The sequence below is a fragment of the Salvelinus alpinus genome, chromosome 13 (genome assembly GCF_045679555.1).
Source record: "Salvelinus alpinus chromosome 13, SLU_Salpinus.1, whole genome shotgun sequence".
In the NCBI taxonomy this organism is placed as follows: Eukaryota; Metazoa; Chordata; class Actinopteri; order Salmoniformes; family Salmonidae; genus Salvelinus; species Salvelinus alpinus.
Genome location: NC_092098.1, coordinates 43,046,498 through 43,072,372, shown reverse-complemented (window position 1 = coordinate 43,072,372; position 25,875 = coordinate 43,046,498). Strand labels below are relative to the sequence as shown.

Here is a 25,875-nt window from a genome sequence, read left to right as displayed (position 1 = left end):
AAGCTCTCTCAGTAATGTCATCATTCAGTTAGTAAAAAATGTTTGAATGTGTTTTATCATCACATACATTTCACTGCACCTATCCAGTGTGTTGTTTTACAGGATCAGCCATAGTAGTAAGGGACCCGTGGAGCAAATTAGGGTTACTGTAGGTGCCTTGCTCATGGGCACAGACAGAGTTTTCACCTTGTCGGCTCAGGTACTCAACCAGCAACCTTTCGGTTACTAACCCAACTCTCTAACACAGGGGTGTCAAACTCATGCAGGGCCATGGCTGCAGGTTTTGTTTTTTTCCTTTCATTTAAAAACAGACAACCAGGTGAGGGGAGTTCCTTACTAATCAGTGACCTTAATTCATCAATCAAGTACAAGGGAGAAGCAAAAACCTGCAGACAGTAGGCCCTCCAGTTTGACAAACGTGCTCTAACCAATAGGCTAACTGCAGACCCATGCAGAACCATGAAAGGTCACAATGCCATTGACCAGGGGTGGGCAACTCCAGTCCTTGAGGGTCTGATTGGTGTCACACATCCCTACCAAACACAGCTGATTAATCAAATTGCATTCTAAACTGAAGATCATGATTAGGTGATTATTGGAGTCAGGTGTGTTAGTTGGGGCAAAACTGTGACACCAATCCATCCCCCGAGGACTGGAATTGCCCACCCCTGCCATTGATACTGCTTAGGATTCAGGATTACTCACAAGGGAGCTATAACTCAGAGCGAAGTATATTTCTGTCATCATACAAGACAACTTTAGCAATGGAATGATTCAGCAGTTACTGTAAAGTCATGTGGTCATGACAGGCTCATTTCCAAATACATTAATTCCTGTGTGGCTCAGTTAGTAGAGCATGGAGCTTGCAATGTGGGTGAGAGCGTCTGCTAAATGACTAAAACGTAAAAATAAAAAGCATTCATTTCTCTTCACGATGAATACAACTAACTTTTTGATGACTCTTATAACCTGCTGTGGAGATAAATTCAATTACAAGAAATGTAAGAAACAGATTAACATTTATTTAGTAGCAAATGAAGCATTAGCAAGAGACAAAAAGTGACCCATATACAATTGTGCTTTATAGAATCTCTACAGTTGATTGCAAAAGCAGTGTTCATCCACCACATGCTATAAGAAAGCTACACAACACCGTATCTGTTCCATGCATGACATCTCCCTCCCATGCTTTAGCGATTGTCGTGGCACCAGAGTGCGCACAGCTCCTGACAGAGCTGAAATCCACCACCTATTTATGTTCTAGCCTGGTCCCCAATTTAGGCTGTTTACACCACAGAAAGCCCAAATCTGATATTTTGTTGATTAAATAACCTTTTGACCAAATCAGATCAGCTCTGAAAAAGATCTGATGTAATTGGTGAAAAGACAAATTAGTGTAGACGCAGCCTTTGTGCCCTTTCCAATGCCATCGCTCATTGTCAAGGCAAACATGCTCGTCATGACAATGAGTGACAACAAGTTGGCACGTTAGCACAAACAGCCTGGCACTCAGGCTAATGCTTCTTCTCTGTACTGAAAAGACAGTGGAAAATTAACAGCGATTGACAAGTGCATGAGAATTGATAATTCTGGATTCATGTCACAGGATAATGGCATTAGAACTGAAGGCTCGTTAAGGTAATGACGAGTGAGCGACGGTGGTTGTTATCGTTTCCTCCAGACTGAGTCTACGTCACAAATGGTAACCCATTCCCTACACAGTGCACTACTTTTGACCAGAACCACAGGGCCCTGGTCAAAAGTAGTGCACTACGTAAGGAATAGGGTGCCATTTGGGATGCATGTGCCCCCAGAGCGGGGACAGAGAGCTGATTGATCTAAAGTAATCGGTGTCCAAGTGGTGCTTTACATGCACATTAGGCCATATGAAGAGTGCAGCTTTCTGATAAAAAGAGAAGAATGAACGAGCGAAAAAACAGAAAGGAGGACCAGTCCTGGGATAAGTGTATAGCAATCTGGGCAACGTGTTAAGACCAGTAAAATGCCAGATGATGGAAAAATATCAAATGTGGTGGTGTGTTCTGGCAGGTCAAGAAAAGTAAAGTGAGGATGGCTTTAGCATAAGAAATAACCACAACATAAATAATTGTCAGTATTGCTGTAAAAATTATCAATTTTATTAAGGTCTATATTTGTAGTATAGTTTTCCAACTCCTGTCCTCCAGTACCCCCCCAACACAATACATTTTTGTTGTAGCCCAGGACAACAACAAAAAACACCTGATTCATCTTGTCAAGGGCTTGATTAGTTGGGGGGGGGGTACTGGAGGACAGGATTTGGGAAACACTGGTGTAGTATGCTGTATTCCTACAATATTAATTTCTACAACTACAAATGCTTTGTGGCTAATCACTACAAATAGCTTTCATTCATTGCTGGGCAAACTAGTTACTAACAAGCAAAGTATCACAACATATTTATCTTGATATTGATTCTGACAATCTATACATCCAAATTTTCTGTGTGTGTAATCTGCAAAAGGAGAGAAAAACTATTAAGTGTAGAAGGAAAGTAAGGCTTAAACATAGTGAGAATGTTTTTCATATAGACCAGTGTAATTGTCACCCAAATAAATAATTTCAAAACTCAGAGTATGGTTAACAAAACAAAGAGTAATATTTCCAACGTACGTGGATTAACTTTGAAAACGTGTAGGCTATCGATTACAGAGATGAAGTACCATCAAACTCCCTCCTGCCCAGGATTGTCCTGAAGCAAGAGGAAGTGGGGCAAGCTTGTGGGCAAGCGAGCATTTCAACAATGCAGCCGGAAACAGGTTTGTTCAATTCAGTTCAGTCTTTTCAACTTGCTTCTCTGCTCAGAAAATGTAATCTTGAGTCATCTTGAGGGAAGGCATGGCGTCGTTGACATTCTGGTCCAGCCGATGGTACTCCACATTGTTGCGAGAGCACAGGCCGTCCCTCCAGCGCCGACTCTGGGCCAGGAGGAAGATCTGGAGAGAGGGGGATATTCAAATTGACCTTTAACCTTTTTAAAATGGTAACCTGAACCAGTATTCATAAAGCATCTCAGAGTTGCAGAGCTGATCTAGGCTCAGGCCCCCTCTGTCCATGTAATCCTACTCTAAAAAGGCTAAAATTATCCTAAATTAGAACGTCTACTCTGAAATGCTTCATACATACAGACCAAAAAGTAACTGCACTAAGCGCTATCAGGATGTTTTTCAAAGAAACACAAAAAGAGGCGTGAATGGGGATTCCCCACACTAAAAATGTAGCTTGTCTACCCATTAGGGTAATGAAGTCTCTCAAAAAGCCTAACTGCAAAAGGAGGCTACATAATCATCATAAGTGTGGGAATTTGTGTGTAAAGTGACCATTTCAAGACAAAGCCTAACTGAAGAAAACCAACCCAAATATGTTTTAGAATAGTCTTGGTCCTTCCTACTACTACTACTATTTGATCATATTACTCCAGTGCTAGCTTCCCTACACTGGTTTCCTGTTAAGGCAAGGGCTGATTTCAAAGTTTTACTGTTAACCTATAAAGTGTTACATGGGCTTGCTCCTACCTATCTTTCCGAGTTGGTCCTGCCGTACATACCTACACGTACGCGACGGTCACAAGACGCAGGCCTCCTAATTGTCCCTAGAATTTCTAAGCAAACAGCTGGAGGCAGGGCTTTCTCCTATAGATCTCCATTTTTATGGAATAGTCTGCCTACCCATGTGAGAGACGCAGACTCGGTCTCAACCTTTAAGTCTTTACTGAAGACGTATCTCTTCAGTAGGTCATATGATTGAGTGTAGTCTGGCCCAGGAGTGTGAAGGTGAACGGAAAGGCTCTGGAGCAACGAACCGCCCTTGCTGTCTCTGCCTGGCCGGTTCCCCTCTCTCCACTGGGATTCCCTACCTCTAACCCTATTACAGGGGCTGAGTCACTGGCTTACTGGTGCTCTTTCATGCCGTCCCTAGGAGGGGTGCGTCACTTGAGTGGGTTGAGTTACTGACGTGATCTTCCTGTCTGGGTTGGCGCCCCCCCCTTGGTTTGTGCTGGAGATCTTTGTGGGCTATACTCAGCCTTGTCTCAGGATGGTAAGTTGGTGGTTGAAGATATCCCTCTAGTGGTGTGGGGGCTGTGCTTTGGCAAAGTGGGTGGGGTTATATCCTTCCTGTTTGGCCCTGTCCGGGGGTATCATCGGATGGGGCCACAGTGTCTCCTGACCCCTCCTGTCTCAGCCTCCAGTATTTATGCTGCAGTAGTTTATGTGTCGGGGGGCTAGGGTCAGTTGGTTATATCTGGAGTACTTCTCCTGTCTTATCCGGTGTCCTGTGTGAATTTAAATATGCTCTACATCTTTCTCGGAGGACCTGAGCCCTAGGACCATGCGTCAGGACTACCGGGCATGATGACTCCTTGCTGTCCCCAGTCCACCTGGCCTTGCTGCTGTTCCAGTTTCAACTGTTCTGCCTGCGGCTATGGAACCCTGACCTGTCCACCGGACTTGCTACCTGTCCCAGACCTGCTGTTTTCAACTCTCTAGAGACCGCAGGAGCGGTAGAGATACTCTTAATGATCGGCTATGAAAAGCCAACTGACATTTACTCCTGATTATTATTTGACCATGCTGGTCATTTATGAACATTTGAACATCTTGGCCATGTTCTGTTATAATCTCCACCCGGCACAGCCAGAAGAGGACTGGCCACCCCTCATAGCCTGGTTCCTCTCTAGGTTTCTTCCTAGGTTTTGGCCTTTCTAGGGAGTTTTTCCTAGCCGCCGTGCTTCTTCACCTGCATTGCTTGCTGTTTGGGGTTTTAGGCTGGGTTTCTGTACAGCACTTCGAGATATTAGCTGATGTACGAAGGGCTATATAAAATAAACTTGATTTGATAATAAGAGTGCTTTTCCTTACATCTCCTGCCGTTTTGCAGGTTAAACAAAGTGGCTACCCACTGCTTCAGCCTCTCCAACCTAATGTGCATTTTCTACAGTGCATTCGGAAAGTATTCAGACCCCTTGACTTTTTCCACATTGTTACGTTACAGCCTTATTCTAAAATGCATTAAATACAATGTTTTCCTCGTCAATCTACACACAATACCCCATAATGACAAAGCGAAAACAGGTTTTTAGAAATGTTTGTTAAATATAAAATAATAATACATAAATATTCAGAATCCTTGCTATGAGACTCAAATCTGAGCTCAGGTGCATCCTGTTTCCATTGATCATCCTTGATGTTTCTACATTTACATTTAAGTCATTACATTTAAGTCATTTAGCAGACGCTCTTATCCAGAGCGACTTACAAATTGGAAAGTTCATACATATTCATCCATTCTACAACTTGACTGGAGTCCACCTGTGATCAATTCAATTGATTGAGCATGATTTGGAAAGGCACACACACACACACGTCTATATAAGGTCCCACAGTTGACAGTGCATGTCAGAGAAAAAACCAAGCCGTGAGGTCGAAGGAAGTGTCGTAGAGCTGGGGAAGGGTACCAAAACATTACTGCAGCATTGAAGGTCCCCAAGTTCAGTGGCCTCCAAGATGAACAGAGCAAAGAACAGAGAGGTCCTTGATGAAAACCTGCTCCAGAGCGCTCAGGACCTCAGACTGGGCAAAGGTTCACCTTCCAACAGGACAACAACCCTAAGAACACAGCCAAGACAATGCAGGAGTGACTTCAGGAAAAGTGAGTGGCCCAGCCAGAGCCCGGACTTAAACCGGATCAAACATTTCGGAGAGACGTGAAAATAGCTGTGCAGCGACGCTCCCCATCCAACCTGACAGCTTGGATCTGCAGAAACTCCCCAAATACAGGTGAGCCAAGCTTGTAGTGTCATACCCAAGAAGAATTGAGGCTGCAATCGCTGCCAAAGGTGCTTCAACAAAGTACTGAGTAAAGGGTCTGAATACTTATGTAAATGTGATATTTCAGTGAATTGTTTTTATAAATTTGCAAAATGTCTAAATCTGTTTTTGATTTGTCATTTTGAGGTATTGTGTGTAGATTGATGAGGATGTACACAATTCCTGGAAGCTGAAAATGTCCCAGATCTTCCATGGCCTGCATACTTACTAGACATGTCACCCAATGAGCATGTTTGAGATGCTCTGGATTGACGTGTACGAAAGCGTGTACCAGTTCCCGCTAATATCCAATATCCTTATATTAACTGTAACAGTAAAATCTTTGAAATTGTTGCATTTATATTTTTGTTGAAGATGAGGTGCAGTACAACAGAATACAACTGTCTTGAATGGATTAATAAAGTATTCTTCCTCTGCTTACCTTCCTCTTATTGTGGTAGGTGATGTATACGATGGCCACCAGGAAGGCCAGGATGACCACGTGGAAGAAGAAGTGTGAGTCCTCATCCTGGATGGTGTAGATGGTGGTGTCCTTCATACGCACGTCTATCTTCCCAGCATTCTCTGCTGGTCTGAGCACCACCGGGTCATTGTCTGCGTCCACCATGATGTCGTCCTCCTCGTCGTTGTTCAGAGGAGCCTTAACTGCTGGCACCAGGTCATAGTCGCCGTCCTCATCGACATCGTCCTCATTTTCTCTGTCGTACACGTCAATCTCTGCCTGGGACTCTAGATTGTCCTCTTGCTCGTCCTCTGTAGGGTTCATGCGACCGACAAGCTTGGTGTTGGAGGCAGAGCTTGGTTTCTCCAGGGTGGGCTTGGATGTGGTGGTGCTGATGGCTGGATCTGCAGCCATGGTAAAGGCGGCAGCAGCATCTGCATCAGTGGGATTGGGAAGTAGTTCTTCAGTAGTCCGTCCTACTTCCTTGCCAACAGTTGTTTTATTAATAATGGCAGGGGATTCAGCTATAACCTCCCCTTTGGTGGCCGGTGCGACATATGCTGTTACACCCTCGATAGGTGCATCCTTGATGGGTGTGGTAGCATCCTTGATGGGTGTGGTAGCATCCTTGATGGGTGTGGTAGCATCCTTGATGGGTGTGTTAGCATCCTTGATGGGTGTGGTAGCGTCTTCTAAAGGTGTGGTAGCATCCTTGATGGGTGTGTTAGCATCCTTGATGGGTGTGGTAGCATCCTTGATGGGTGTGGTAGCGTCTTCTAAAGGTGTGGTAGCATCCTTGATGGGTGTGGTAGCATCCTTGATGGGTGTGGTAGCATCCTTGATGGGTGTGGTAGCATCCTTGATGGGTGTGGTAGCATCCTTGATGGGTGTGGTAGCATCCTTGATGGGTGTGGTAGCGTCTTCTAAAGGTGTGGTAGCATCCTTGATGGGTGTGGTAGCATCCTTGATGGGTGTGGTAGCATCCTTGATGGGTGTGGTAGCATCCTTGATGGGTGTGGTAGCATCCTTGATGGGTGTGGTAGCATCCTTGATGGGTGTGGTAGCATCCTTGATGGGTGTGGTAGCGTCTTCTAAAGGTGTGGTAGCATCCTTGATGGGTGTGGTAGCGTCTTCTAAAGGTGTGGTAGCATCCTTGATGGGTGTGGTAGCGTCTTCTAAAGGTGTGGTAGCATCCTTGATGGGTGTGGTAGCGTCTTCTAAAGGTGCGGTAGCATCCTTGATGGGTGTGGTAGCGTCTTTGATAGGCGTAGCACTCTCATTGGGTGTAGCAGCAGCATCCTTTACGTCTGATGTTACAGCCTTAATGACTGCTGTGTCATCAACCTCGATAGATGTTCTAGCTTTGTCATTGGTTACTGTGTCTGCCTTGCTGTCTGTTGTGCCAGTGCTGTCAGCTGCTGCTGCACCCTTGCTGGCAGTTGCCAAAGGCAAGGAGTGATCTGAACCAACAACTCCTGGATTCAGAGGTGGTTTAACCTCAACTGAATCTGGAAATGAGAGAAATTGAAAACAATCACCGCATTCACTTGAACATTTGTTCACATTCCACACTTTGCAAAACAAGTCGTGGGCGTTTAACCGATTTGTAGTCTACTGGGGATTTGAAAATAAATGTGGTGAAATCTTTAGTGGAACAATGTAGCCAAGTGATATAGGCCTAATCTAATTTTACACGACACACATCTTATCATTCTATGTCTGATCTGTAATGTTTGTCATTGCGCCATCACTTTGAATGATTTTGTATTAGATAACCTACCGTTAGTTTCTCTTTGCCCTCAGAGTTTCAGTATACATTTCTCACTGTAAAAATGTGCAGTGTACAGTAAATACCAGCTTAATTTCTATGCAGTCTAAGTGTACAAGATGTTCAGTCGGGCATCTACTGAGGGGGATGTTTGTTCTAGCACCTTCCATCTCAATCAATGACACGATTCAACTAGAGAGTCAACATGATTTTTTACTCCTGGGACTTTTATAGGCGTCGTCCAAGCTGAGGGTTAAGCTGGGTGTGGAAAGTCGGCGGAATTGCGCACCTAAGTTAGCGGTCCCCATGAAGAAAGGGAGTATTCATTCCTGAGGCTACTGCCAGCATAAATATTGAATAAAAGGGAGACCTTTGTCGCAACGATCTCGTTACACATTAATTTGCGACTAAACACACCCTCTTTAACTAGTAAATGACTGGAAAGTATCCTCCGTCGACTTTGTAAAGGGAGGGACATCCAAATAATACGCAACATGTTGTCTACTGAAATGTCCCCAAGTCTAACGATTTCTTCCCTCTTGCAATGTCTGTCATCAATCTCTCCTACGTCTACATCACAAATACTGCTCTCCTCACACGTTAAACACCGGTGTAGGACGACACCTCAGATGGCACCTTTCTTTCTGTAACTCAAGAAACTCTGGGGCAATCCCAGCATCTCCTCACACACACACAGTGTATGGCTACTGTTGGTAATGGTTAGATTTCTCACAGAGAAGAACACTTATGGATATTGGATAGCATGCAATGTCAATTTGGATGCCTGTAAAACAGGCCACATGGGATCGCTTTCCCTAAATGTGGCATTAAGCAATGCTCCTAAGAGGAACTCTGAACAGTTTGGCTATGGCACACAAAGGGAACATAGACTGGCTATGATACGATAAGGCCAGAGATGTTGTGTGCAAAATGTGATCTCTTCTCAAAATATGATTTTTGTAAGTCACTTTCAGAAGGCGATAAGGAAGCTATTGGAAAAGTATTCCTGGCCTCCTGAGTGGCGCAACGGTCTAAGGCACTGCATTGCAGCGCTAGAGGCATCACTACATACCCTGGTTGGTTCCCAGGTTGTCACAACTGGCCGTTATTGGGAGTCCTATAGGGCGGCGCACAATTGGCCCAGCGTTGTCCGGGTTCGGGGGGGGGGGCCGTCATTGTAAATAAGAATTTGTTCTTAACTGATTTGCATAGTTAAATAAAATGTAAAAATAAAGTATTCCCATGAAGACAAGCTTTATATCAATCTCCAATACAGCATTGTCAAGTCAAAAATAGACATTAAAATCATGTGCAGACAGAACCCCGCCCCCCACCCAAAAAAAATAAGAAACTTAGAAAACTAGCTATAGGCCTGCCTTAGATAAGGTCATATTTTTGTTGGAAATTGTGCGCACACAGGCTAGCTCGCCAACACCGAAGAGAGTAATCTATAGTGACTATTTTAAACACTAATCCATTGTGCTACTAGCTAGCTAACTACCTCTCTGTAGCTGGGATTCAAGTTAATGGCACGTGCACACGTACAGTGAAATGCCTTTCTTGCTAGCTCAAAACCCAACAATGCAGTAATCAATATCAATGTAGCACTAAAAATAAAAAGGTAGAACAAAAACACATGGGAAATAAGAACACGAGAAGTAAGCTAGCCTATATACAGGGTCAGTGCCAATACCATATTTACAATGTGCAGGGATACTAGAGTGATAAAGGTAGATATGTATACGGGTAAGGTGACTAGGCATCAGGATATGATAAACCAAGTATCAGCAACATATATGTTGATTGTATGGGAGTGTGTGTGTGTGTGTGTGTGTGTGTGTGTGTGTGTGTGTGTGTGTGTGTGTGTGTGTGTGTGTGTGTAGTCAGTGTGCATGTTGTGTGTGGTGTCAGTGTAAAGGCCGGTGAGTGTGCATAGAGACGGTGCAAAAATAAACGGTCAACTCAGTCCGTGTAGACATTATGTTAGCTATTTAGCAGTGTAATGACTTTTGGATAGAAGCTGCTCAGGAACGGGTTGGTCTCAGACTTGATCCACCGGTACCACTTGCTGTACGGAAGCAAAGAGAACAGTCTGTGGCTGGAGTATAACGATTTTCCTTGCTTTCACGCCACCTGATTTAGAGGTCTTGGATGGGAGGGAATCCGGCCCCAATAATGTACTGGGCTGTCCGCACCAACCTCTTTAGCACCACGCGATCGAGGGCGGTGCTGTTGCCATAATAAGCAGTGAAGCAGCAAGTCAAGATGCTCTCAAATGGTGCAGCTGTAGAACATCAAGAATTGAGGACAAAACCTTTGCCACCTTCTTCACAACTGTGCGCGTTAGTGATTTGACACCGAGGAACTTGAAGCTCTTGACCCGCTCCACTGCAGCCCCTTCGGTGTGGATGGAGGCAAGCTCAATTTTATTCCATTCCAGCCATTACTATGAGCCTGTCCTCCTCAATTAAGGTGCCACCGGCTGCCTGGGATTGTCACATAGCTATTCCTCTTATCTAGGTGGATGAGGGCAGTGTGAGGTGCAATTGAGATTGCATTGTCGATGGATCGGTATGCAAATTGGAGTGGTTCTAGGATGTCTGGGATGATGGAGTTGATGTATGCCATAACCAACCTTACATAAATCACTTAATGATTATAGATGTGAGTGATAAAGGCCAGTAGTCATTGTGGCATGAAGCATTAGAGTTCTTGGGAACAGGAATGAAGACATGTGGAGATTAAAGACTGGGACAAGGAGAGGTTGAAAATAACCATGAACTTAGGCTTGGGCGATACCCCGTTATACAGTATAAACGATCTATTTCGAAATACCGACAGTATGATTTTCAATTCTGTTTTCTGGGTGCGGTTGGCGGCAACCCGCCTCGCAGGAGCTGCATGCTACAGCACTGCTTATTAGCTATAAGTTAAATATAACAAATCTAAGATGTGTAAAATAAACTATCTCCAGCTATGCATTTGGTTTGCTAACTTTCTAGATTAATGGCTAGACGTCAAGATCAAACTTCTTTGTTTGTGTGCACATTCAGCAATCTGCGAAGTCTTGCATCTCGCAATAACTGCATGGCAACGTAATTTCGCTGAGTCTACCTTCAAATTACACTTTCAATATTCCATAAGAAATCGATTCAAATAATAGAAATAAAGAGACTTTCCATTTAACTTGACATTCAACGGTGGGTGGAGCGACGGTCATCCTTGTGGTAGTAATTTAAAATGTTCAATTTAACATGTACCAACTAAATTGCAGTGGTCTGAAGGAATAGTCTCTGCATTATATTTCTATTTTTGAAATGACACCCACCCTGTATTCAAGAGTATGCTGTGTTAACCAATGGTGGGCACAACGCACATAAACCTCAGATTATGTAAATTAGGGTCCAAGCTACAACATATGCAAAAATGTTCATGTGTTTAGATAATTGATGTTAAAAGGCAACAGAAGAAAAAAAATTATGTACAATGTTCGCAAGCTTTTACATGGTATGCAAAACGGTCAACATTGAGCAACTGTCACATATACTCCCTCTCCGGCACGAGAGGTAGTTAGACTGCTCATTGTTACGCACACCTGTCACCTGGACTCAATCACCTGCCTGATTAACTTCCCTATAAAACTGTCCCTCCCGTCGGTTCTTTCCCTAGCCGTTATTGACTCTGCGTTCCATGTCTGTACGCTGCTCGTGTTTTTTATCTATGTTCGTTTATTTATCAAATTATTCTCTGCCTGTACTTGCATCCCGACTCCCAGCATACAGGGCGGCAAGTAGCTTAGTGGTTAGAGCGTTGGACTAGTAACCGAAAGGTTGCAAGATCAAATCCCCGAGCTGACAAGGTAAAAATCTGTCGTTCTGCCCCTGAACAAGGCAGTTAACCCACTGTTCCAAGGCTGTCATAAAAAATAAGAATTTGTTCTTAACTGACTTGCCTAGTTAATTAAAGGTTAAAAAAATATGTTACAGCAACTCCATCTGAATGTTTTGGCACACAGGTCCAAAGTCACTTTGCCCACTTCTACCATGGGGAAATGGAAAGGTCCATTCAAAGGGGTGAGGTCAAAAAGTGATTGGAATCAAATAGAACGACCTATTAATCAGATTTGTTAGTTAAGAATGCATGAAAGATTATGCGGCGTTCAAAACAACTGGAAACTCTCAGATTTCAGTGTGTTCACGATAACTGGGATCTCGGGGGGACGAGCACCGACTAGGAAAAATCTTTTTTAACAGTTATCCAAATCAGAATCTCTGGCATCTTTCTATAGCTGATTTCTAACCTGAAGATAACTAAAGTTCATGAATATTTGGGGATAATTCCCCAAATATGTGTTTCCTTAATTTTCTATCAATTCGGAAGTGGCTGACTATAACCAGAGAAACCCTGCGAGGGAAACAGCACCCCTCTGTCTCAGTATGTGTAGTCTTTGTATCCGATGCTGTCTGGAACAAGAGTATGACATGTTGCTGCAGTAGCATTTGATTGATTGATGCAAGCTTAGCTCAACTGTGGGTTGTCCTAGCACAGTACCTTGGACAGCCACATGATATTTAGCAACATTGATTGGACTAAATTGTTTATATCTTTACGTTTTTTCAGTGTATTAAAGTAAGCATATATAGCCTTGTTGATCTGATCATGTTTGTGCTGGAATAGCAGACGCATTGCTCCTGTTGTCTTTGTGCTGTCAGTGATGTTCAGAGCTCTTGAAAGAGGCCCGAGTGGAGATGACCCAAGATGGCATCACTTTGATCGGGTGTATTTGAACATATGTCCCAATAAACTAGGAAGATTATGATCAATATTCAAGGATTACTTATATGAAGTAACAGAAGGTGATTGGAAAACGCGGTGATCACACTACTACATGGGCAGAAGTAACCGAAAAAGGCAAGGCATGGCTGAACAGATGCTTATCACCTCAAATCAAATGTTATTGGTCACATACACGTTTAGCAGATGTTAATGCGAGTGTAGCGAAATGCTTGTGCTTCTAATTCTGACAGTGCAGTAATGTCTAACAAGTAATCTAACAATTCCCCAACAACTACCTTATACACACACACAAGTCTCAAGGGATGGAATAAGAATATGTAAATATATGGATGGCCAAGCGGCATAGGCAAGGTGCAATAGATGGTATAAGGTACAGTATATACATATGAGTAATGTAAGATATGTTAACATTATTAAAGTGGCACTGTTTAAAGTGACTAGTGGTCCATTTATTAAAGTGGCCAGTGATATGAGTCTCTATGTAGGCAGCAGCCTCTCTGAGTTAGTGATTGCTGTTTAACAGTGATGGCCTTGATCAAAGCTGTTTTTGAGTCTCTCGGTCCTAGCTTTGATGCACCTGTACTGACCTCACCTTCTGGATGGTAGCAGGGTGAACAGGCAGTGGCTCGGGTGGTTGTTGTCCTTGATTATCTTTTTGGCCTTTGTGACATCGAGTGCTGTAGCTGTCTTGGGGGGTAGGTAGTTTGCCCCCTCAGATGCTAGCAGCGAAACAAAAGCATGCAGCCCACGTGAAGACTTTCCAGAACTCATGGCAAAAGAATCCTTATTTTCACCACTGCCACCGACGCCGAGTAAGAGCCCTCCTACCAAATACAGGGCAGTCAAATTGTTCTGCCAACCCTGACATTCTCAAGGCCATCTTTGAGAAACTGGCCATCATTGAAAAGACAGACTATTTTCAAATCAATGGAGTCGCTCTCAGCCACTGTGCAGCAGCTCCTCAATCAGGTGTCAACCCATAGTGAAAGAAATACTGACAATGGAAGCTGAAATACAGAAACTGCAACAGGTGAAATCTCCAGCTGCGACAGAATTCCAACTGCGACAGAATGTCATGGAAGTCCAGCGCCGGAGATGGAACCTGAAACTGCATGGGGCGCGAGAAGAAGACGGGAAGAACATACGGAGCGTTTTCATCGACATCCTCGGCAAAGTAGCACCCAGGATTCGAGACAAGCTCCCGCACATCATCGACGTGGTGCACTGCCTGGGAAAGTGAAGGGACGACGGATCTCCGCGGACAACCATCATGCGGTTCACAACAAGAATCTACAGTGTTGTCGGAAAGAAGCCAAGGAGTCCAGGCTTCTCATGGAGAATAAACTACGCATCAAAGAGGCTCTCACTCCAGAAGATGCTGCTGCAAGGGGAAAACGTTGACCTCGTGGTAAAAAAAATGCAAGAGAAGGGAAGAGAGCATCTTTCAGCAGCCCTTCTGCATTTATTGATGGAAAGAAAATCGATTGCCAGGACGTCAAGTGAATGTCATGATTGTACTAAATGTTTTGAAAACGCTGTGCTCAGGTATATAGCTACATTGACTTAATCTATGTCGTCCTATTCTTTCTAAGTCAAATGAAAACGTTGAATTAGCTAAATTCCTTGAGTAATAAGTCGATTGTCATTTTTATATTCACCCTGTTTTATAAAATCACCAGGTTGGTAAATGTGAATACGGGTTCATCGGATTGATCACAACTACCTCGGTTTAGGGTAGTCCAGTTCTCTCTAAGCGCAGGTATCCTTACTAGCTACTGTTAGTTGAGAATTATCTGTTAATTGAATGATTAGAATATTCCGCCCTGAAACATATGGAATTGATTAGAATGTAATGGAATTGATTAGAATGTATAAAATCATAATCAGTAAATGTGTAGTCCTAGTCAGAATTAGGGTAAAACAATATGTCTTTGTGGTATTTTAAACACAGACTGTCTGAGCTTGGTGCCGACCTGACTAGAGATTTGGGAGAGAACAGGGAGTACGTCTCAAGGACAAGGTCACTAATCTCTGTCGGCTGGGTAGCAGGACCTGTGTGTGCATCTGTTTGTATGGGTGTGTGTGCGTATGGTTGTGTGAATGTGTGTGCGTATGGTTGTGTGAATGTGTGTGCGTATGGTTGTGTGAATGTGTGTGCGTATGGTTGTGTGAATGTGTGTGCGTATGGTTGTGTGAATGTGTGTGCGTATGGTTGTGTGAATGTGTGTGCGTATGGTTGTGTGTATGTGTGTGCGTATGGTTGTGTGAATGTGTGGGCGTGAGAAGTCAGTATAAAATGTATTGTTTTGTATTCTTGACTTTAGAACGTTCCCGTGAATAAACCTTTTTGACTATCTTTTAGCTGGGCCGCCATCTGTTTCATTCGACCAGGATCTTACAAATTCTGGTTTGCAGACTGAGTAATATAATTAAATTGGGTTATGTACCTGGAGAACAAAATTCTCTTAACAGCTACCTAGCTTACTAGTTCAACTAGTTATTCATATCACTACACTGTATTTGTTTTCTTATTTTTGTCAGGTTAGGCAACGTTTTGAATTCAATGCACTAAATATTGTATCTCCAAACGCAGGGGTTTACAAAACACTAAATGTAGATTTCACTCTACTCCAGGAGACTCACTCCTGCGATTCAGATTCTAGTTTTTGGAAATCACAATGGGGAAATACTGTTTATTAGTCAGGGGTCTAACCACTCAGCTGGCACTATGATATTGCTTCATAAGTTTAGAGGTGATATTTCAAAGTATTGTGTGTCCAAATATGGAAGACATTAATCTCCAATCTAAATAATGATTGTTATATTATATGCAATGTGTACAATTGATAGATATTACTGCACTGTTGGAGCTAGGAACAAGCATTTTGCTATACCCGCAATAACATCTGCTAAATGTGTGTATGTGACCAATAAAATGTTATTTGATTCTCACACCTCAAATAAGTCTTTATTTTTGGATCTTGCTGATAAGCTTACTGCAGCTGCAAAACAAGTATACAAATACATGGCTTATAATAGCTGGAGACTTAATGAAACACCTCATAACTCTTTAGATAGATTTCCACCTAGACTAGCTCAAAGATCTCAGAATAGTAACATCACCTCATTTTGCAGTAAACTGACAGTGATTGAACCATGGCGCTTCTTTAACACAAACTTAAACGAATACACCTGGTGTAATAGGTCAATGATGGTCAGATCCAGAAAGTATCTGTTTCATTTCTCCCCCACTTTTACAGTATGTACAAGAAGTCAAACATGCTCCTTTGACTGATCATAAAATGATATTATTGAAGTTAGAATGTTTTGAAAAATCCAAGGGCATTCGAGGATTCCGGAAACGTAATAATTCACTCTTAAATGATCCAGTTTTTAACAACAGCATAAAGAACTTGATCATAGACTTGTTTATTTCAAATTATTTAGAACCAAAGCCTGAAAGTAATTGAGAAATATTTAAATTCAAAAGTAAGATATCACCATTACACTTAATAAATGAAATGTTCTTTTAGAAAGGGATACCCTTACAGCAGAGGAAGAAACATATCAAATGTACATTGAGTTAGCTAAAGAGCTAAAAATGGGTTGAGGGTTAGAAAAACAAGCTCATTTTTTGCCCTTGAAAAAAGGAACTAGAAGAGACAATCTCTTTCTACATTAAATATTGACAATGCCTTGTGTAAAGACCCCCAAGATCATCTCTAGCTTTGTGTATTCTTTCTATGAAAATCTGTATAAATCTAATTTTAATAGAATGTGAACATTTTATGGAACATGTCCATGATCATGTTCCAATTATTTCTGATGAGTTCAGGTCCATATGTGAAGATGAGTTTTCTGTAGTAGAGATTAGAGATGCTCTTAAATCTATGAAGAAGGGCAAAGCACCTGGAACAGATGGTCTTTCTGGACATTTAGAGGGACCAGTATTCAACATGTTCCAAGAATGTCTAGCGGCGATGATTACTACCATGAAACAAGGGCTTATTTCCTTGATACCAAAACCTGATAAAGATCCCCTTTTCATAGATCATTTGAGACCTATTAAATTATTAAATACATATGTTTGCATATGCTAATAGACTTAAAAATGGGCCTAAACCACCTCATTAATGAAACCCAAACAGGTTTCATGAAAGGTCGCCGGATCAGCTGTAACATTAGGTTAGTTTTAGACTTGATTACGCTGATTCAATTGACTCAAAGGCTATTATTTTATTCCTCGAATTTTGTAAACATTTGATACAATTGAACACAAATTCCTAAAACATATGTTGTACACTTCTGGTTTCGAGACTAGCTTTGTCTCTGTTATCAATAGGTTTTATAAAGATATGAATAGTTCTATTCTGATTAATCGCAAAACATCTCAAATATTTCATATTCACCATAGTGTATGCCAGGGTTGCCCTATTTCAGCTTTCTTATTCCTTTTAGTTGTAGAATTACTATCTACTAGCATTTTAAACAACCCTGAATTAAAAAGGTATTTCAATATTTGGAAAATAAATACAAATCTAAATTAGCAGACAATACAGCTCTGTTTCTAAAAGACAAGGATCAAGTTGCTATTGCACTTATTATAAAATCATTCTCTTCTGCTCTGGATCTTAACTTCAATAAATGTGAAATATTATCCATACATAACTCAAATTACCAATCTGTTGAATATTCCAGTAAAAGACTGTGAAATATTTAGGGGTGCACATGGCAAAAAAACATTTTCCATCAACATCTCAAATTCTCTCAGAGATTAAAGAAAACTAAATCCCTCTTTAATAACTGGTTCCTGCGTGACCTCTATTACTGGAAGGGTTTTATTGTCCAAAGCAGAGGGTCTGACATTATCTACCCTGCTCTATCGCTATTTGGAGCTGATCAAACCAGCAAGGATATCAACGAAACTTTCCTAGACTTTATTTTAAAAACAAACAAACAAACTTAAGTCTAATATCAAACTAAAGAGCTGATGGTGGGCTTTAAGTGCTAGATTTAATTGATAACAACAATACCTTTCAAGTAAACTGGATAAAAAGGATGTATGCTTAGCTCTGAATCTATATGGTACTTCATTCCCTGTCATATCTTTATGAAATTGGGTGGTCTTCAATTTGTGGAAATGCAACTATTCTCCAGCAAAATTACCCATCAAACTGTCCAAATTTCCTGAACAAGCCCTTTTAGCCTGGAAACTATATTATGTCCACAACTTCTCACCACACAAGGCACTTCTGTGGAACAACAAAGATATTGTTGTTAAAAACAAGTCTTTGTTCTTACCTAAGTGGTTTGAAAGAAATATTATATTTGTCCTTGATTTATTTGATAAAAGGATTAAATATACTCTTATAGAAAGTAGAAACATAACTTCCAGTACATTATAAAGAATTTAATTCTACATGCAAAGCAATACCTTGAGGACTTACTCAATGAAATCTCATCTGTTTCAGAGAACATGTCAAGATAGATGCACAATTTGTTAGGTTGCCCCCTGCTGGATAAGAAATGTAATTACACATTCTTAAGATTACTTTAACTCGAAGAACACTATCTCTCCTAGAGTGAAATTCTTCTAGAATGCATATACTGAAATTGAATGGAAGAAAGCTTGGTTGCTCCCTCACAAATGTTCTATAACAAATCAAGTAAAATAAATGTACTTTAAATCTTGCACAAAATATACCCTTGCAATAACTTGTCTAAATTCATGTACTTAAGAGGACATATGCCTTTTCTGTGATAAGGGGAAACTATTATACACATTTATGAGTGTCACTCTAGTTAATTTGGAGCGAGTTAAGTATTTACAGTTTTAATTTCATTAATGAAATGAATGAGATGTAATATGTTATTATTCAAATGAAAAAACTACTGAATTTGTCCTTAATTTCTTAATTCTCTCATAAATTGTATATGAAATCTGTCCCCAAATGCAATATAGTTTTACTAGAAATCCAATATTTAATAAAATCTCTAGAATTAGTCAACCAAAAAACACTATTCTTATTGTAATTGTATCCCCTGACCTTATATTTATTTGAAGTACTTTAACTTTGAAACTAAATTCATGTGTAGTGATTTCTTTTTTTAAACTTTAATGTTATTTTATGTTCCTTCAGAGAAAATATAGGTGTAGTTCGAGTTGGAATTCAGATTTTTCCCAGTCAGAGCTCGTTTTTTTCCGAGTTGCCACTGGTTTTGAACACTCAGAATCAGAGATTTCTGAGTTCCCAGTTGTTTTCAACGCGTAATAACTTATATTTCTGACAGAATTGTCTGCCATGTTCCTCGTCATCTGACACCTTGGCAAGTCACTAGGCGGCACAAGCTGGTCGTGTTGGAACTGTGAGCAAGCTAGCTTACTCCCACCATAAAACTAACCATACATTTTCCATGGCAACTTCATGGTGAATATAAAACATACCGTTTTCGGGTTCCAGCGGTGCCGAAATACAGTTGAGAGGAAATAGTTGTAACAAGATAAACACAGCAAATGCACAGTGAATTTTCCAGCTGCGTCTCGTCTCCCTGCAAGCCGCCATCTTTGTTTTGGGTGATTGTTGATGGGCGTGGTTAAGACGTGAAAAGCTGACGGAGAACAACAGAAACGAGAAACACTGGCAGCATTCCAAACACTTAAACGACACACCCAATCCCCTCACCCCTCAAATTAAGTGGACACTTCTAGTGACGTTCCATAACGTCTGACGAGTATACACTTTTGGGAGAGGGCCCGTGAAGATAAATCTTATTGCAAGAACTGGGAGCTCTTTCAATTTGAGGTGTCCAAATACCTTAGAAAATATGGTAGTAATATTGCTAAGAGCTGAGGAGGAAAAGGTGATCATTAAGATAACTTCCCTTTCTCAGAGGTCCCCAGCCGGCCTCTCGGGGGAGGAGAATATGGAACTAATTGAGTTACAAAATAAACAGGATAATATACAGTGGGGAGAACAAGTATTTGATACACTGCCGATTTTGCAGGTTTTCCTACTTACAAAGCATGTAGAGGTCTGTAATTTTTATCATAGGTACACTTCAACTGTGAGAGACGGAATCTAAAACAAAAATCCAGAAAATCACATTGTATGATTTTTAAGTAATTCATTTGCATTTTATTGCATGACATAAGTATTTGATACATCAGAAAAGCAGATCTTAATATTTGGTACAGAAACCTTTGTTTGCAATTACAGAGATCATACGTGTCCTGTAGTTCTTGACCAGGTTTGCACACACTGCAGCAGGGATTTTGGCCCACTCCTCCATACAGATCTTCTCCAGATCCTTCAGGTTTCGGGGCTGTCGCGGGGCTATACGGACTTTCAGCTCCCTCCAAAGATTTTCTATTGGGTTCAGGTCTGGAGACTGGCTAGGCCACTCCAGGACCTTGAGATGCTTCTTACGGCGCCACTCCTTAGTTGCCCTGGCTGTGTGTTTCGGGTCGTTGTCATGCTGGAAGACCCAGCCACGACCCATCTTCAATGCTCTTACTGAGGGAAGGAGGTTGTTGGCCAAGATCTCGCGATACATGGCCCCATCCATCCTCCCCTCAATACGGTGCAGTCATCCTGTACCCTTTGCAGAAAAGCATCCCCAAAGAATGATGTTTCCACCTCCATGCTTCACGGTTGGGATGGTGTTCTTGGGGTTGTACTCATCCTTCTTCTTCCTCCAAACACGGCGAGTGGAGTTTAGACCAAAAAGCTCTATTTTTGTCTCATCAGACCACATGACCTGCTCCCATTCCTCCTCTGGATCATCCAGATGGTCATTGGCAAACTTCAGACGGGCCTGGACATGCGCTGGCTTGAGCAGGTGGACCTTGCGTGCGCTGCAGGATTTTAATCCATGACGGTGTAGTGTGTTACTAATGGTTTTCTTTGAGACTGTGGTCCCAGCTCTCTTCAGGTCATTGACCAGGTCCTGCCGTGTAGTTCTGGGCTGATAACTCACCTTCCTCATGATCATTGATGCCCCACGAGGTGAGATCTTGCATGGAGCCCCAGACCGAGGGTGATTGACCGTCATCTTGAACTTCTTCCATTTTCTAATAATTGCGCCAACAGTTGTTGCCTTCTCACCAAGCTGCTTGCCTATTGTCCTGTAGCCCATCCCAGCCTGTTGCATGTCTACAATTTTATCCCTGATGTCCTTATACAGCTCTCTGGTCTTGGCCATTGTGGAGAGGTTGGAGTCTGTTTGATTGAGTGTGTGGACAGGTGTTTTTTATACAGGTAACGAGTTCAAACAGGTGCAGTTAATACAGGTAATGAGTGGAGAACAGGAGGGCTTCTTAAAGAAAAACTAACAGGTCTGTGAGAGCCGGAATTCTTACTGGTTGGTAGGTGATCAAATACTTATGTCATGCAATAAAATGCAAATTAATTACTTAAAAATCATACAATGTGACTTTCTGGATTTTTGTTTTAGATTCCGTCTCTCATAGTTGAAGTGTACCCATGATAGAAATTACAGACCTCTACATGCTTTGTAAGTAGGAAAACCTGCAAAATCGGCAGTGTATCAAATACTTGTTCTCCCCACTGTATATAGATTAAAAGCAGAAGGAGCCTTTATTAGATCTAGGAAAAAATTGATTTAGGAGGGAGAACAGAATTCGTCCTATTTCTTTAGACTTGAGAAATTTCACTCTAAAAATAACACTATCCATAAATTAAACATTGATGGTGATATTACAGATGACCAAAAATGAATCGCTAAATACTGTAGCAATTTTTACAGAAAATTGTATAGCTCTACGTACTGTCAGGAATCCACAGATGTGTTTTTTAACTCACTGAATAATGTTCACTCTATCAGTGATATAGAATCTAAACATTGTGATGAACCCATCAAAGTTGAAGAGATTATAGAGTCTATCAACATCTAAAGAACAATAAATCACCAGGTGTTAATGGAATTACATCAGAATTTTACAAATGATTTTCTGAACAAATAGCTCCCTTCCTATTTGAAGTCTTTTTAGAGTATTAAAAACAATGTTCTCCCTCCTACAATGAGTCAGGGGTTAATAACACTGATACCTAAGCCTAAAAAATAAGTGCTGCTCATCGATAACTGGCATCCAGTTTGTCTTCTTAATAATGACTATAAGATATTAGCCTTACTACTTGCAAAAATAATTAAAGAAGTCCTGGATGCAATCATTGATGAAACACAGTCTGGCTTCATGAGGAACAGACATATTTCTAACAATGTCAGACTAGTATTAGACATACTTGACTACTCAGACCTAATAACTGAGGATAGCTTCATATTATTTTTAGATTTTTATAAAGCATTTGACACAGTAGAGCATCAGGTTCTCTTCCACTCCCTTGAGAGACTTGGCTTTGGGGATTTTTTCTGTAAGGCTATTAAGACTCTCTATGCAAATGGTAACAGCTCTATCAAATTGAAATATGGCACCTCACCTAGATTTGAGTTAAAGAGAGGAATTAGGCAAGGTTGTCCTATCTCCCCGTACCTGTTTTTATTAATCACCCAACTTCTTGCAAATTCTTTAAATAATAGTCCTGTACGAGGTATTTCCATAGCTGGTAAAGAAATTATTATAAGCTAGCTGGCTGATGATACTACACTTTTTCTGAAAGACGCTAACCAAATTCCCATATCGATCAATGTGATACAATCCTTTTCCAACGCGTCTGGTCTATACCTTAACATTAATAAATGTGAACTCATAGCTGTCAAAGATTGTGTGACACCTTCATATTATTGTATTCCAGTAAAAGAAGAACTTACATATTTAGGCATAACCATTACAAAGGATCAGAAGTCTAGAGGCTTACTAAATTTTAACCCTCTTATTAAAAATACCCAGAAGAAGCTAAATCAATGGCTACAGAGGGACTTATCTTTAAAAGGTAGAGTCCTAATAACCAAGGCCGAAGGTATCTCTAGACTGACATATGGCGCTCTATCTTTATATCTTGACAGTAAAATAAGCAAGAAGATAGACCAGATGCTTTTCAACTTTCTTTGGAGAAACCGTACCCATTACATTAGGAAAACTGTTGTAATGAACACTTATGAGAATGGTGGACTGAATTTTCTGGACTTTACTACTTGAAATAATACTTTTAAGATCAATTGGATAAAACAATTCCTAAGAAGACCCACTTCTATCTGGAATTTTATTCCTCATAATGTCTTCTCTACTTTTGGTGGCCTTAACTTCATGTTGTTTTGCAATTATAATATTGACAAAATTCCAGTGACAAAATTCCTTTCTGCTTTTCATCGGCAGGTTTTCTTGTCATGGTCCTTAATTTATAAACACAATTTTTCTCCACACAGATATTATATATGGAATAATCGGGATATATTGTGTAAAAATACTTCTTTGTTTTTAGAATATTGGTTCCCAAAATAATATCCTATTGGTGAGCCAACTGGTAAATGCAGTTGGCTCATGTACTTTCTGTATTGATTTGTTGTTAATAAAATTAAAATTAATTAAATAAATAAAAATAAAAAACTTGCAGGACAAGGGGCGAGGGAGGAAGGAACATTTTTAAATGGACCGCCCTTGCCCGGAAATTCATCACTCGTTCATTCCGCGATGATTGTGTTTTCAGCCACCAGTAGCTTGTGAGTGCATTATATGCGCTACAGTCAATTATGATTGCATGTCTGCTTATATTAACTATATAATTTTTAATATGTGTCTAATGTATGATAGCTAGCAAATTAATTAGCTAAATAAAGTTAGCCTCCCTAGCTACTTCTGAAGAAGGACAATGTTTTATTTCTACAATTTCCAAAAGCTAACCAAACAAAAACATCATTACTTTTATGAGACGTGTTTGTGCATTAGTAGCACGATTTCTAACTTATTTACATTCGTTTTTACTTACACCTGTATGTTGACTCCATATTGACATTGAGGTTTTACATTTTGGCAGAATTTTTTTAGGGGATGTACAATCATCGCAAATTGAATTATGGGGCATTTCAGGCCCCGAAGTGAACATAAGTGTACACTCGCAAACTCTATTAAAAATTAGGGCTGAGGGGCTTACGTTGCAAACTTCCCTTGCTTGGCTAATCATGGTCACATAATCATCCCCAGTTTACAATTGGATCATTCATCCCCCCTCCTCTCCCCTGTAACTATTCCCCAGGTCGTTGCTGTAAATGAGAATGTGTTCTCAGTCAACTCTCCATGTAAAATAAGAGTTAAATAAAATAAAAATACATTTTGTACTGATGACAAATATGTCCGCGGGGATTCCCCCAAGGGCATAGGGCTGAGGGTTTAGGGCTGTCTACTTTGAGTTTGAAACACAGGCATTGGCCCTAAACCCTCAACCCTTGAATTACATTTTACATTGTCACATCCGAGTGTACCTTAAATGTCCCTTGCCTAAGCGAGAGAGAGTGATGATCGGAGAGGCAACGTCCTTGGTGGAAATCTTGAAGTTGAGCTTAAAGACAACCAACCTAAAGCTATTAATGTACCTAGTAAGCTAACATATCTAACTAGCACTCTTGTCAGGTAGCTAGCTACAGTTACCCATAGCTGGCTAGCTAGTTTCATAGTTTGGTCATTTATTCCAATACATGGCAGGGTGGTAGGGTCTACAGGAAATCACAGACTACAAAAAGAAAACCAGCCACTTTACAGACACCGACGTCTCGCTTCCAGACAAACTAAACACCTTTGCCCACTTTGAGGATAATACAGTGCCCCCCCCCCCCTTCTCTGTGGCCAAGATGAGTAAGACATTTAAATGTGTTAACCCTCGCAGGGCTTCCGGCCCAGACGGCATCACCGGCTGCGTCCTCAGGGCATGTGCAGACCAGCTGGCTGGTGTATTTACGGACGTATTCAATCGCTCCCTATCCCAGTCTGCTGTCCCCACATGCTTCAAGATGGCCACCATTGTTCTTGTACCCAAGAAGGCAAAGATAACTGAACTAAATGACTACCGCACGTAGCACTCACTTCTGTCATCATGAAGTGCTTTGAGAGACTAGTCAAGGATCATATCAACTCCACCTTACCTGCCACACTAGACCCACTTCAATTTGTATACCGCTCCAACAGGTCCACAGATGATGCAATCGCCATAACACTGCCCTATCCCATCTGGACAAGAGGAATACCTATGTAAGAATGCTGTTAATTGACTACAGCTCAGGATTCAACACCATAGTACCCTCCAAGCTCATCATTAAGCTGGAGGCGCTGGGTCTCAAACCCGCCCTGTGCAATAGGGTCGTGGACTTTCTGACTGGACGCCCCCAGGTGGTGAAGGTAGGAAACAACATCTCCACTTCGCTGACCCTCAACACTTGGGTGCTCAGCCCCCTCCTGTACTCCATGTTCACTCATGACTGCGTGGCCACGCACGCCTCCAACTCAATCAGTTTCAACTGTTCTGCCTGCGGCTATGGAACCCTGACCTGTTCACCGGACGTGCTACCTGTCCCAGACCTGCTGTTTTCAACTCTCTAGAGACCGCAGGAGCGGTAGAGATACTCTTAATGATCGGCTATGAAAAGCCAACTGACATTTACTCCTGAGGTGCTGACTTGCTGCACCCTCGACAACTACTGTGATTATTATTATTTGACCATGCTGGTCATTTATGAACATTTGAACATCTTGGCCATATTCTGTTATAATCTCCACCCGGCACAGCCAGAAGAGAACTGGCCACCCCTCATAGCCTGGTTCCTCTCTAGGTTTCTTCCTAGGTTTTGGCCTTTCTAGGGAGTTTTTCCTAGCCACCGTGCTTCTACATCTGCATTGCTTGCTGTTTGGGGTTTTAGGCTGGGTTTCTGTACAGCACTTTGAGATATCAGCTGATGTAAGAAGGGCTATATAAATAAATTTGATTTGAATCATCAAGTTTGCAGACGACACAACAATAGTGGGCTTGATTACCAACAACGACGAGACAGCCTACAGGGAGGAGGTGAAGACATTCGGAGTGTGGTATCAGGAA

The 25,875-nt window shown here is 41.4% G+C and overlaps 1 protein-coding gene across 1 annotated transcript; it reads right to left on the bottom strand.

The window, feature by feature from the left end:
- Positions 1 to 1,002: 1,002 nt before the first annotated feature.
- On the bottom strand, positions 1,003 to 19,534 carry c13h5orf15 (chromosome 13 C5orf15 homolog). Its single transcript, XM_071339451.1, has 3 exons — positions 19,320 to 19,534; positions 6,289 to 7,817; positions 1,003 to 2,975 (listed from the first exon to the last, which is right to left on the bottom strand). The coding sequence occupies exons 1-3, from the start codon at positions 19,435 to 19,437 to the stop codon at positions 2,841 to 2,843; spliced, it is 1,782 nt and encodes a 593-aa protein (XP_071195552.1). The 5' UTR covers positions 19,438 to 19,534; the 3' UTR covers positions 1,003 to 2,840.
- Between the last annotated feature and the right edge of the window lie 6,341 nt (positions 19,535 to 25,875).

Excerpts from the sequence above, each read along its gene's own strand:
- c13h5orf15 (XM_071339451.1), bottom strand. The coding sequence starts at position 19,437 with ATGGCGGCTTGCAGGGAGACGAGACGCAGCTGGAAAATTCACTGTGCA. Across the intron at positions 7,818-19,319 it reads ACCGCTGGAACCCGAAAACG|ATTCAGTTGAGGTTAAACCA; the intron begins GTATGTTTTATA and ends TCTCATTTCCAG. Across the intron at positions 2,976-6,288 it reads CCTACCACAATAAGAGGAAG|ATCTTCCTCCTGGCCCAGAG; the intron begins GTAAGCAGAGGA and ends CCCTCTCTCCAG.